This window comes from Mesitornis unicolor, unplaced genomic scaffold, assembly GCF_000695765.1.
Source record: "Mesitornis unicolor isolate BGI_N332 unplaced genomic scaffold, ASM69576v1 scaffold13573, whole genome shotgun sequence".
In the NCBI taxonomy this organism is placed as follows: Eukaryota; Metazoa; Chordata; class Aves; order Mesitornithiformes; family Mesitornithidae; genus Mesitornis; species Mesitornis unicolor.
Genome location: NW_010175461.1, coordinates 15,938 through 29,702, shown reverse-complemented (window position 1 = coordinate 29,702; position 13,765 = coordinate 15,938). Strand labels below are relative to the sequence as shown.

At 39.9% G+C, this 13,765-nt stretch overlaps 1 protein-coding gene across 1 annotated transcript in view; it reads left to right on the top strand.

Moving 5' to 3' along the window:
• Positions 1–12,619, top strand: part of LOC104538261 (rab GTPase-activating protein 1-like) — a gene marked incomplete at its 3' end in the record, with an annotated part of 39,763 nt that extends 27,144 nt beyond the window's left edge. The window contains exons 11-12 of the mRNA XM_010181403.1: positions 7,579–7,672; positions 12,469–12,619. Of these exons, the coding sequence (XP_010179705.1) occupies positions 7,579–7,672; positions 12,469–12,619 (245 nt within the window). The remainder of the gene's footprint in view (positions 1–7,578; positions 7,673–12,468) is intronic.
• Positions 12,620–13,765: the final 1,146 nt, after the last annotated feature.

Here is a 13,765-nt window from a genome sequence, read left to right as displayed (position 1 = left end):
GCCAACCAAGTCCCTAAACAGGCCAAAGTCTGCCCTCCAGCAGTCCAAAGTGGCAGTTCTGCTAGCCCCGCTCCTTGCTTCTCCAGTTAAGGTTTATTTTTATTACTTTTTTTTAATGATTCTTGTTTAATGTGACAGTAATGCAGGGCCTGTGTAGAAGCTCTATGTCGCAGAACTCAGATATGTTTTTAAATGCAGGATTTTTTCTTGTATTTAAAAGGAAAAAGTCAGTTTGGCTGGCATTTCAGACAGCCAACAGAATTGTTTCCAAGTAGAAGTGCTGGTCCTTCGAGAGATTTTGCTCAGGCTTTAACATGCATGAAAACCATTGTTGTACACCGCGAGTGAAGGACAGACATCATCTGATCCCTTTCGCTCTTCCACCTCTGTCAGTGTTTACCAAATGGAGGGTGTTATGGCATCCAGATTTTCAGTTGTATAGAGAAGCAACTAAATTCACAAATGGCAAAGTCATCAGAAGTTTGAGATTTGTTAGCATTAGCTTTTGCTTGAATGATTTTAAGTGAAAACTCTTGTATTTCATAAAAAGGAATAAGAATAAAAGTACTGCTTTTTGCTATCACTTGCTTACTTTTACTGAAGAATTCCGGTATTATGTGTACTTCAGTAGCTGCCAATTTTTTCTTTGCTAATTATGCAACTTAGAAAGTTCTTGTAAGCAGAATTCAAGGCAAGTCATCTTTGTTCATATGCGTTAGTCCATATTTTTCTGCTTCTGACTCTTGTTATTTCCTCTAAATTAGAAAATATACCGAGGCTTGTAATTTCATAAATATATCATTTGGAGGGCATTTTGAAATCTTTTTGTCTTCATCAAAATATTTTGTAACGCACTGAAAAGTTGGACCTTTCTGAGAAGCTACGTTTTTTAATACTAGAATGAATTTAATGACTTAAACTTTGTTTCACTCTTGTCTTTCCTGGTTCATGCTCTATAATCTCCTGTTACCTTATAAATGGGAGCTTGCTTTTTTTGTGGCCTTTCTTACAGTGCTCTTTTATCTCGAATGTATGGAGTGATTTCATGTATCTTGAACGTCTGTATCTTGTTGCCCTGATAATATGCTGCCAACTTCAGCTCCCCCTGCGTTTTTGTTCTTCTCCTACATAAAAATCAAACTTCTCATTTTTGAAGCATTCCAATTCTGTTCCCACCTTTCTTCATGACCTGATTTCCTTCTCCTTCGGGCTGCTCCAACTACATTATTTTTCAGTTCCACCTACTCTTTATATCACTTGTAACAACTTCTCAATTAAAACTCATTAAAAATCTTTTTTTCTTCTTCACATCAGTGCTTAAATCTCACCTGTTCTGTTTTATCTGCTATATTCATGCATTTCTACTCATTTTAGGGTGTACTTACTTACTTTTCTGCTTGAACTCTCTGAACCAGCAGTAGAGTTTTCTGCCTTATTTGCCTTCTTTGTTAACTGACAAATGAGTTTGACTTCTAAGGTGTTGTTTTATTTCAGGCGATGTGTATTTCTTTAAGGAGAACTGGATCTATTGGGAAAGGAGCTCTGTCGCTGTATAATCGGTGTTCACTGTGGACGAGGGCAGTATTGTTTACAGGAATATTTTTAAAGTAAGATGCAAAAAAAAATGCAAAAAAATGCAAAAAGCACCCACCCGAAACCCAAACCCCCTCCCCTTCACTGTAAAAACAATAAAATTTAGACCATCAAGCAGATTTCTTTGTCCTGCGGGGTATGTGCTTACAGTAAAGGGTTACTGTGCACATAATTCTGTTTTGCATGCTTGATGCCTCAGTGTTTTGTTTGAACACTGCTCATCAAGAGAGAACACAGACTAGCTAGAGGAAAAATAATCAGAAATGACTGGAGAATGTGTCCTTTGAGGAAAGAAGCAGAGGTATTTGGAGAAGAAAGAATAAAGACAAAGATTGTTTTGGAAGTGAGATGTACTGAAATTGTTTTGTATGTCAACTCTGGTTAGGAGAAAAAAGTAATGGGCATATATTGCAGGTAGAAAGAATTAGGTTTGAACTGTGAGAGATAGTCCAGAGAGTATGAGTATGAAGTCCTTGGAATGAACTGCTTAGGGAGGTTTGCAGGGTTAGGTTAGACAAATGTCTGCAGGGGACTTCACGACCAACATCTGTGGTCTCTTTAGTGAAATTCAGAGGTAAGAACGTGGATAACCTAGTGGAGCCGTCTCATAAGGCTCGTCTTAATCGTGCTGTTGCTATCGCGGAGATGGTTGAAGCCTGTTGTGCCTTTCCAGGGCTCCAAATGCATACAGCCATTTTACTGCAGGCACTGGTCTTCTGTGGCACTTCAGAAGTTACAAATACTTCATTATACAAAACAAACAGCTCCCCCCTCCAAAGTAACCTTATTGCCGTTTCGTATCAAAAGCAATTGTTGTAATTCTGAAAGCTTCATTTGTTTTCTGCTAAAAGCAGCCTTTCATGTTATTCTGGATCAGACCAACTCCAAAGAGGTGCTTTTGCTATGTGGAAGATGGGCCACTTTGGGAAGCATTTTCCACATTACTGGTTTGCTGAGGGTGCTGCTGCAGCACTAAGAGGTCTTTCATACCGACAGTCTCAATTCTGCAAGTTGGAGTCTTGTTTTTTAAAGGAGCAGGGGAAAGTTGTAATCAAGCTTAGTCAATGGAGTATTGTGACATAATGCTAGTGCTGGGCCACTAAAATACAAATGTTTGTGCCCTATCCAGAATTTTCTGCTCATATAATGAATAATGTATGTAATGGGTGTTTTTAAATGGAGTAGGCACAAAATTATACATAACCAATAGGCTGCCGATCTTCGTTTCAGTTAGATTAATTCTTTTTTACTTTCTTCTTGAATGTCCCTACAGATTTTTGTGAGACCATTTTGTACACATTTGTTTGTCTATAGGTGTACTATCAGAACAGACTGTATGCAAAATCTGCTATCCAGAGATCCTCCCCCAGCCTGAGTGATATCTGTGCAGGCTTCCATATTTATCTCATGAGAATGGCAAATGTCCAAAAGAAGAAAAGCAAATGTCATTGGGCCAGAAGGAAGATCCAGGTCAGTCTGACCTCAGTCTATGGGACCAGTTATGGAGCAAATACTCCCAAAAGGTGTTTCTGAACACTTGAAAGACAAACACGGTCATTGGGAAGAGCCAGCATAGATTTGGAAAGGACAAATCATTATGACCAACCTCATTACCTTCTGTGACAAAGTGACCGATGCAGTAGAGAAGGGGGAGGCAGTGGGTGTTGTATACCTTGATTTTAGCAGAGACTCCAACCCAACACTGCATCTCATAGTGTCCTTTTCATTAAATCAATGAGATAGGGACTGGATAAGTGAAAAAGAATGTGGCTGGGAGGTTGGCTGGACTGCTGGGGTGGAAGAATCCATCAGTGACACAAAGTCCAGCCGGCTGCCAGCAAGTAGTGGTATCTTTCAGGGTCAGTACTGGGATCAGTGCTGTTAAATGTCATCTTTAATCATCTGCGTGATGGGACCGAGTGCACCCTCGGCAGGTTTGTGGACAACAGCAAATTGTGAGGAGTAGTCAGTAATGCTGGAGGGCAGGGCTCCTACTTGGAGGGACCTGAACGGGCTGGGGAAACGCACTGACAGGATCCTCCAAGGCAGCTTCAACAAAGGCGAGTGCAATGTCCTGTATCTGTGATAGAACCAGCCCTGTGTGATGAGACAGGCTGGACACGTAACCAGCTACAAAACGACTTTTGCAGAAAAGGACCTGGAGATCTCAGCAGGCGAAGAGCTGAAAACAAGTCAGTCTCTTTTCTTGAAGGAGACTTTATGCAGGACTACCCTCTCACTCAGGTCCATGAGTCACCTTATCGAACTGGAGCTGCTTGGTGTAGGAGGTTGGACTAGATGGTCTCTTTCCAGAGGTCTCTTCCAGCCCAGAGTATTTGATTCCATGCTGATGCCATACAGGACAATGCTTGCTGTGGAATTGCAATCCTTCAGCAGGTTTGCTTTAAACAGAGTCTCTGAATTCAGGGAATTGATTCATGAGGCATCCACAAAGTGAGGTTTTTTGTGAATTTTGTGAATCACATTGCAATTCAAAACAAACAAACGAAAAGCAAAAAGCCTGACAGGCTGAAGGTCTTTTCCAACCGAAGCAATTCTATGATTCCATGCAAGTATTCTTAAAGGCTCTTTGTGTGTGCACACATTTACAACCCAGCCCCTCAGGTTTGCTCCCATGAGCTGTCTCCCATCCTCCTCCCGTTCTAATGCGGCGCAGAGTTTCTTGTCCAGTTGACAGGCTCTGAGAGCTCAGGGCAAACAACAGAGGAGGGGAGAAGTACACAGTACATTGAAGGGAAGGGATCTGTGTAATTCCCTGCAGAATAAGGGTGGATAAATTCATGCTCTGGCTGATGCTGCTAGCTTATAGATGTTCTAGATTGTGGAAAAAACAAATGTATAGAGGTATACCTCAGAGAAGGACTTCTACAGTTAAATATCCCTCCCACAGCCTCTTTTCCTCCCCTTCTTCCCCCCTCTCCCCCCCTCATTTATACCTAAATGCTTACACAGGTTAGAATATGTAAATAGTCTTTAGAGTGGAAAGAAAGTAGAGATTTCTAAAGCTGTTTATTCTCTCTCCTTTGCCCTGTTCTATTTTGAAGTTTGACGTTAGTGTCTTTTGAAAGGGAGCATATGGCATTTCTAATTAAGGCCTGTGATTTTCTGACATATAACTGAATAATATATTTCAAATACTGTTAAGCCTTCCAGATGAAAGAATTTTCAGGGCTGCAGCACTGTAGCGTTGTATTATATCCTGCTGGAATACCTATGCTGTGTAACACTGATCTCCTTGAGAACTTTGAAGAATTTTACGCAGAATACCAGAGTGGTGAGAAAAGATGGGGCTTGTTTCTGTTCTGTCTGATGTTAGTATTCCTTGGCAAGCTCACGTTTGGGCCAGATAACAGCTGGTTGTGCTTTGTTCATGCAAGTATTCAGAGTAATCTCATTTTTAAACATTTTGGTCTGGTTGGGGATTTGTTTTATTCATCTTCATCAGATTTTGTTTCCGACTGTAAGATTTGCTGGTGTATATTTTCACCAGTAGCTCTTGTAGAGGTGCACTGTAGTTCTTCAGTCTCTCCAAAGCAGCTAAAATGTCTCCTTTCAGAATTTTGTGCCCAATTGCCTTGCTTTACCTTGAATCACAGAATCATTAAGGTTGGAAGAGACCTCTAAGATCATCAAGTCCAACTGTTAACCCAACACTACCATACCCACTACACCGTGTCCTGAAGTGCCACATCCACTCGCTTCTTGAGCACCTCCAGGGATGGTGACTCCACCACCTCCCTGGGCAGCTCCTTCCAGTGTTTGACCGCTCTTTCAGTAAAGGAACTTTTCCTAATACCCAATCTAAACTTCCCTTGGCACAATTTGAATGTATGAAACCTTTCTGAACTTGAGGTTTATGGTAAATTTCTGGTCTGAGCCAGGTTTCTTGAGATTCTGAACATGCACCAATATCATTAACGCTTATCTGGTGTCTCTGAATGGCCAGTGTGCTCGGGCTAGACAAGGTTTTCTCAAATCTTTTTCCTTGTTTCCACAGGATGTAGAAGGGCTGCATTTATAATTGATCTCTTTGATCCAGTTAGGCAAATCAGGAGAGAATTAGAATAATATAATGCATTTAATTGTTGACGTTCCCATTTTTCACTTATTACCAGGCTTGGGTGGTAAGGGAGGAGATACGCCTTTACAAAATTGTTGGTGACTTTAAAGTGGAAGATGAACGTTCAAATCCATTTCTTCCACTGGAACTTAATAGATCCTTTTGATTACTGAGAAACCTTTTATAATGCTACCGAATTTTATTTCAAATGATAAATTTGGGGGTTTTAGATGTTCATATTTCCATCCTTAGGTCTCGTGCATGTATGCAAAAGATTGGGAAACCTTAAAATCGTTTCCTGTGGATTTATAATGAGTGCCAGTGAGTTTTTGTTTTTGTTGTTGTGGGGTTTTGTTTGTTTGCTTTTTAACTGTAAGGGGAAGGAAGGTTTTGTATTTTGGGGCCTGTACAGCTGTACAAACAGGTTTCACACTAAAAGGTTTCACTAATTTAGTGCTCAATTTGAAATACGAGGAGATTTCTGATGTGCTTCTCTCTTCTCTCAGGGCACATTTTTGCTGTTAATTGTCCCTGAAAGACAGTATATGCCATCTTTGCCTCACAGTTCGTTGTCAAATTCAAGCGCTGATGATATTTTTATTAATGAGTTATGTTTGACAATTGCGGAGACTATAAATTAGAAATGTGTAATTGAAGTGGCACTGACAAGGATGAATATGTGAGGATAGTTGTACAAGTACTGCAGATCCTCCTCTACCTGAGCTCCTTCTGCGAGTGGAGGTGAAACGTTTGCCGTACCTTAAAGACACGAGGTCAGTTACCAGTTGTGACTGAGCTGTGCTGACGAGCGTGTCTAAGGGATTTTGGAGGCAGGTTTAGTCCTGCTATTTTGTTTCATTTTAGCTTCCTGAGACAGCTCAGTTCATAGGGACGAATAACCCTCTCACATCTAAGCTGTCCGTAGTGTCAGAGGCCTCTGAGGATGATTGGGCTGTTGCAGGATCTGTATTAGTTTGTTTCATAGTAAAGATGCTGAGAATTGGAGCCCTGTCAACATTTGTGTTGTTGAAACTGTACTCATGTTTAATTTTCAGCAATACTTTATTCAGATAAAGCTGGAAAAAGTCCAAACAACTGCAAACCCATGTTTTTGGAGCTGCTCTAAAGAGGCAGACTGTTCAGCTTGCTGTGCACAGCTGCATAGACCCCTAAGACACTTGGCAGTTGGAGGGTTACTTGGATTGGATGGTGATTTGAGCTCGCCATCCCAGGCTCACGTTCTCTCTTCTAGTTTTGTGTATCAGTTGCATTCCCCTGTAAGTGTTTTATTCTCAACACTTAGGTTTCTTTTCCATTTGAAGCATTTTTTCTGTTCCATGCAGTATGACCTTCAAAGTCACTGTTGTTTTTGTTGCTCTTCCATGAAGATGGAAGATGGAATAAAAAACCCAATATTTTATGGTTCTGAGTAGGCTTCTTGAGGTCAGAGTACGACGTGAGAGCAGAATGGCACAGAAGGGATGCAGTGTAATGGAGTAGTGTTATCTACTATGCTTTAAAAGAGTTCTCTTAGAGTGTATGTGACTTTTAGACAATACTGCATTGTGAAATTCCATGAAATGGATAGTTAGCAGCCTTGAGTCTTCTCACATAATGCTTTTCTAGATCCCAGCCCCTTTTCCTGTAACAGTGCTGTGAATTATTCCCCAGTCTTGTTCTCTTAAACTTCATGGTGACTTTATTAATACACTTGTTTGTCAACTCTGCTAAACGTTCTTTATGGTTCCACTAATATTTTCTACGTCTTTTTGTGGTTTTAAAACTGATATGTGAGAAGAGTTTGTCTGAGACCTTTATGTATGCATCTTTAATGTCTGTGCTCTTCGGTAAATCTGTGCATGGTTGTTTTCTTGTTTTGTCTTTTTTTTTGTTTGTTTTTGCAGAGAGTGATAATGAGCTCTCCAGTGGCACTGGTGATGTGTCAAAGGATTGTCCTGAGAAGATTTTGTATTCCTGGGGAGAATTACTGGGAAGATGGTAATGCTTCATTTCTTAAATTCGGATTTTAACTACTAACCTGTTCTTTGTTTTGTGAAATTACATGCTCTTGTGCAGGAGGCTCGAAATTCTTCAGCTTACACAGTTTAAAAACTGAAATACAAAACACACTGAAGTCTGTTCTTTAAACCTAGTTTAAAAGGGATTGGTAAATCCTTTTATTTCAACTCGCAGCTATTTGACAAACCTCTCCCACAGTGTCTGCAAAAGTCTTGTTTCATTCAGTGTTTGAGAATGTGCCTGTGAATGCTCACACTGCAGGTGTGAGTTTTCAAATGCAGAACATCCTGGCCACCTGTGTCCCTTGGGGCTGGCTGCTAAGCTCATGTGAAACTCCGTGCCTCTCAGTGCTAGGATAGAAGAGACAGAGCAACTCCAGTCTGTCCTGTCTAAGCCATTTGTGCTAGCTGACGTACATTTAATAGATTTGTTTGTTTAGAAACACTCTCCTTTTTTTATTTTTTAATGTGCTATATATAAGCACTTGAATTCTAGAAAGGCTGTGGTCCTCACTGAAACTGTTTCTGTTGGAGAGTAAAATGAAGAATATTTGTAAGCCTAGAGTACGTTCTCAGCAGTGTTATTTCTGTGGTTTAATTAAGTGCTTCGGTAGCAGTGTGTACTTTGTCAAGAGAGGAAAAAGTCTGTGAATTTGCTGCCTCTGAGACACCTTTTACTATTAGCAAATGCCAGAACCACTTGCTTGGTTTTCTGTTCGTAAGTAATAGTTCCTGCTGCCTGAGACAAAAATAATCAGAGGCTCTTAATCTGGAATTGGCAAAGTTTCCTCTTCCCGACACCAAAGAGAGAGTTGTAAAACATGTTAAGGGTTTATTCAGACAGTTCTCCCCTTTACTTGGCCACTTCGTAGCTTTGGAAAAACACAGCCTCTTGCTGCTGACCTCATCTTTAATGGAGATCTCGTGCAAAGGTTACCTAAATAAGACATCACAAGATTTCCTGGGGCTCAACAGAACCCTTCCCTCCAGAACCCTTCTCCCCTGCTCGTTTTTGACTCTCTTGTCATCCAAGTTTCTGGCATTAATGAAAGCTCTTTTTGGGTAACAAAAATACTTAATGGAATGACTGTATAAGTACGCTGGCTATGGACCGTCCAAATGATTAAACAAATGCTGGAGGAAAGTGTGGAAGCCAGTTGATCCCTATAGAAAAGTATGTCTTCCTCACCTAAAAAGTCTGCAAACAGAGCCACTCTGGGACTGTTTAGAACTTTCGGAAACCTCTTCTGAAGGCCATCCCCAGAGAGAGGGACTGTAAACTGTTTGCAGCGTTACACGTAGCACCCCAAGGGCAATGAAGAAAGCCATCCTGAGTCCTCAAAGTCCTGTGTGGCAGCTTTGTTTCAGTCTGCATTGTATTTGCATTGAGAGATGCATAAAAAATTATTTTCTCCCTTTTTTTTTTTTTAAAATAACTTTTTAATTTTTATTTTTTTTTAAATTCAACTGTCAGTTGATTCTTTTAGTTTTAACTTTTGCCCTTGACATGCCTGGCCTCCTGTGGATAAGCACGCTGGAGTGAAGAGCTGCCCACAGCTCATTCTCTGAAGATTCATGGAACCAACTGTTTGTTCAAGTTACTCAATTACGCTATTAAATGAGACAAAGCATTTAAGACTGTTGAAGTAAACTGCTTTGAAGTCCTAACCTAACATACACAGTTAGCTCAGAGAATCATCTAGTAGTTAAAACACATTAGTTGTAATGAGTTAAAAATGGGATGAGAAATGGGAGATCCCAGCCAGCTTGATAAGTAGCAGTAGCAAACATTTTCTTTAGGAGTGTCTCAAGCAATATTACCTTTTGAGATAAATTCAAGTGTTTAAAATCCTTGAATAGTGTTTTGTTGCATTTTAAGAACAAAACTTGGAAAGAGTAACAGATGAAAAATGTTAACAATTTGTCAATTTGCAAACTAAAAATAGATTGAAATAAAATCTTCTAGTGTGTTGAAAGCTGCAGCATATGCTGCTGGAATATTTGTGCACTTGTTAAAACAGTAAATAAATAAAAATCATCATTTCACTTGGAGAACCGGTGTACTGATTTGTCTCGTAGATGAAACATTTCTTACACTTTAATTGCTTCTTGTCCTTTCATTACAATGCCACTGCAACCTAACACTTCTGCTGAGTCATTTCATTGCTCCAAGCATCTCCTACAAACATATAAACAGGAATAAAAATGAGATAATTTACCAAAAAGATACAATAAATAGTTGGAAAGTAATGGAATATCTTTTACTTCATTTTACTGTTTACTGCATCCTCAGCATTAAAGTTGCTCTTGCAAGCTGAGCTAATTTAGCTGCGTACTAAACTATATCTGGTGTGTTGGGCTGTTATCTCCTTTTTTAAAAGGTAATGGTCAATAGCAGTCCTTGATCAGAAACACTGGTGTGTCAAGCTGGAGCGCTGTCTGTGCGTTGCTGTATGCTTTGATGTTTAAAGATTGTGTCTTTGTATTTTGCACAAGAGAATTACAGTGCTTTGTAACAAGTTAAAGATCAGCATCTGTGAATGACCCTTTTTTTCCATATACTAAAGGATAAGACTAGAAGAGGACAAGCTTTTATTTTATGCTTGTTTCTGTTATAGTCTGGCCAGGCAGGTGTCAGAAAGTGTCTAGGAATGAAAGGTGCCTGGGCCTCTACACAACGGAGGGAAAATGCCTGTTTATTCATTATTGCAGAATACAGAGCGAGGATTATCAGTGATCAAGCTGTTTTCCAAACAGACTGTCAGAAACTGAGAAGTTGTCTATTAGAGTTACGCTTCACTGCATGGACTAATGTTGCTGGAGTATTACCTGTGCTGTGAAACCATCTGAATACACGACCACTCCAGTAACACCTGGTGTGCTGCAGCGTGTTTAATTCTCAGCTGTGGCTGTTTAGCAGGAAGGCTGGTATTGCAGCATGGAGCGTGCATCTCTGTTAGCTGTTGCCATAAACTATTTGTGTTGGTTTTTGTCTTGCTGAAAAATGTATTGTTATGTTTACATAGGATGCACCTCTTTACATGTTTGTTTTCTTTTATCTGCTTGCTGAGTCCTCAGAGAAGGCCTTGGTGTTTCAGTTCTAATACACATGACCAAATCCATGTAATAACCTGACTTGTTTTAAAGTGTGCTATGAATGCTTCATTTTCACAAAGGTATTTTATTTGTTTGTTCCTGAATGTACATTTCATAGTTCTGTAACTACTTAGTGTTTCTAGTCCTTTCAGGATTTCTGTGGGTGCTGGTTTTTCTTTCTAGCTTTTTCTCATCACAAGACCGTTAGTCTAACATGACTTGCTGCAAAACGTATTGAAAAAGAGAAAAGGAACTAGTTGGGTTTTAATTTGGCTAACTAAATAATAAACCTTGAAATTGCTTTTGTTGCATTATGCATCTAAAATTTGAAATAGTTATTCTGTTTAAAAGGATAAGGACGCTCTATAATTACATCATCTTTTGTTGATTCTCAAGTGATTTGGAAAGATGGGGATAGCATCCTCTGAGTACAAGGAGAAAGAAATGTATTTGGAAAACCTTTTAAATTTAAACAGCAGTGGTAAACTGTTCACATCTTAATGACCTGTTTCAAAGAATGAGTAATCCAAGTGTTCACCTCAAATCGAGGGTCAAATTGCAGGTTACTGAATTTAATTGCAGCTTGCTAGCACTTGGCTAAACTGCCCCTCTCACTGTTCCCTTACCAGCAGAGTTGAAAAACACAACAATGGTCAGAACAGGAACCTGGCCAAGCGCTTCCTGCGTTGGAAAGAATAAAGAATCAGTTCCTGCAGTCCTCCTGCTACATGGCTGTGAAATTTGCCATAATAAATCAAAGAGAATTTTAGTCTAGATCAGTAAACTCTACTGTCTCAAAAAGGATTTTTAAACGTCTGTGCCTGAAAGCTCTGCCTCGTTGTGCACGTGCAGTGATTTTATGCTAAATGCATGGGCTCAGTGACTGGCTTATTTTTGAGAAACACCTCTGTAGTATTGAACCCCTCTGAATGCAGCCTGTACAGAGGTCTAGATACCAACTTTTGTAGGATTAATTATGCAGTGCTGGAAAATAAAAACAGTCATCGTGCAATTGTCTTCCTACGTTTCTTGCCGTGTGTACACATAGATAGTAAAATACCGGCTCAAACTAATAGGCAGTTTTATTTGGAATGGTGGGACTTTACCCACCAAGGTATGTGCAGGCTTTGCTGCTTTGTGGGCCTTGCAGAATGCTCTTGGCATGAAGCGGGAACTGGAACTTCAGTCTTCATGTTAGTACTTTTAAAACTGGCTTTTATTTGTTTTCCAAAGTTAATTTCTCTATACTGCTTAGGTTCTTTTTAATTTCCTTTTCTCAACCTAAGCTAAACATATACGTTGGACAAATATTTAAATTGAATTTTCTGCACAGATGGCAGAGTTTTCTCTTTCACTTCAAATTGTTCTTCATTAGCAAGTTTAGTTCAATTTCTGCAACTGTTTATTGTTCTAATTTTCCTTAATTTCTCCAAACCTAGAGAATTTGGATAACGCTGCGTTTTGCCACTGGTTCCTATTGTAAATCCCTGCAGAATTTTTGCTTTCCATCTGACAAATACTATTTAGCGTAACCAGTGGAAGAGAAGTTTAGGTTGCAAGTTTCTGACTCCACTTTTCAGAACAACATGGGGAAAGTTGAAAAACTTTTTCTGTTTTTTTTACCTTGATTTCTCCTCTTGTAGCTGAATTATAATATGCCGATGATTGTCTGTTCCTCAGGCACAACAACCTTGTTGTGAGGCCCAACGGGTTATCCACTCTGGTGAAGAGCGGGGTTCCAGAGGCGCTGAGGGCAGAGGTCTGGCAGTTGCTGGCAGGGTGCCACGACAACCAGGCGATGCTGGATAAGTACAGAGTGCTCATCACGATGGTGAGTGGCCGCTGCTTTTCTTTCTTTCTTTTTGCTCTTTTTGTTTTTTAATGTATTCTGCTGAGCAGCAGTTTTATTCAGTGGGAAAGCGGCAAAAGTGTGAACCAGTTTGTCTTCTTTTAAGCAACTGAAGTTGTGATTAGGTGACTTCACCTCCTGCCACGGGTACCTGCTGGATGGCATTGACAATAGAATGTGCTGACCTATATCTGTAGTAACGCTTGACATTTAACTTTCTATTTACTTGCTGTGATGATAATAAGCACATCAGCTTGTCATGCAGGTGTTTGGTTTTGTTTGTTTTGTTGGGTTTTGGGTTTTTTTAATAAACTCTAATTCTTTGCTTGGTTTTTTCAGCAGTTTCTGTTCTCTGTATGCCTTAATTTTCTGGCTTTTAGTTCAAAAAATACCAAAACAAACCCAAACAAAACTCCACAAAGTTGAGTGTTTCTTGTTTTGTTGTTTATTTTAAAAAGAATGTTAAAAACATTTTTACCTGGCAGGGAACGAGTCTCCTTGCAACTTGAGAGGAGAATCCTGTTGAGAATCTCTTCCTGTTGTGGTTCCTAATGTCCTCAGTGCGCTCAGCAAACACCATAGGCAGTTGTCTGCATGGCTGTTCCAGACGCTTACGGCTGTGACTGAAACATTGAGAACCACTGTGCTGTAGCAGCAAAAGCTCTGCAGTGTCACGAGAGGGGAAACTCACTCTTCGGGCCTCTCCAGTTCTTGCCACTGCAGGGGTGGTTATGCACTCAGAAAAACTGCTGTCTCGGAAGTGGTCATCATGGCAGAGACGAACGAAGATAACTTTATGTTGCTCACACAGTGTTGGATCTAGAGAATGAATAATCTGTCCATACTGAGGTTCTGGAGTAGATGTTGTTAGTAAAAGTCTCCTTTCAGAACATTGTCATATATTTTTGATACTTTTCCTCTTATTTTGACCTGCCTGCTATGTTTGTAAAGTTCAAAAGCATCCTCGGGGCTTCTTTTTCCTTTACCAATAAAGAGGGACGTTTGGATAGTGTCACTTTTTGACGTTGTAGTTGGGTTATATTTTCCTTAGAAACCATTCACAGGGCATCTGACAGCTGTATGTTGCATCAAAACCGCCTCCATTATTTTGCTCCTGCTTTCCAAAAG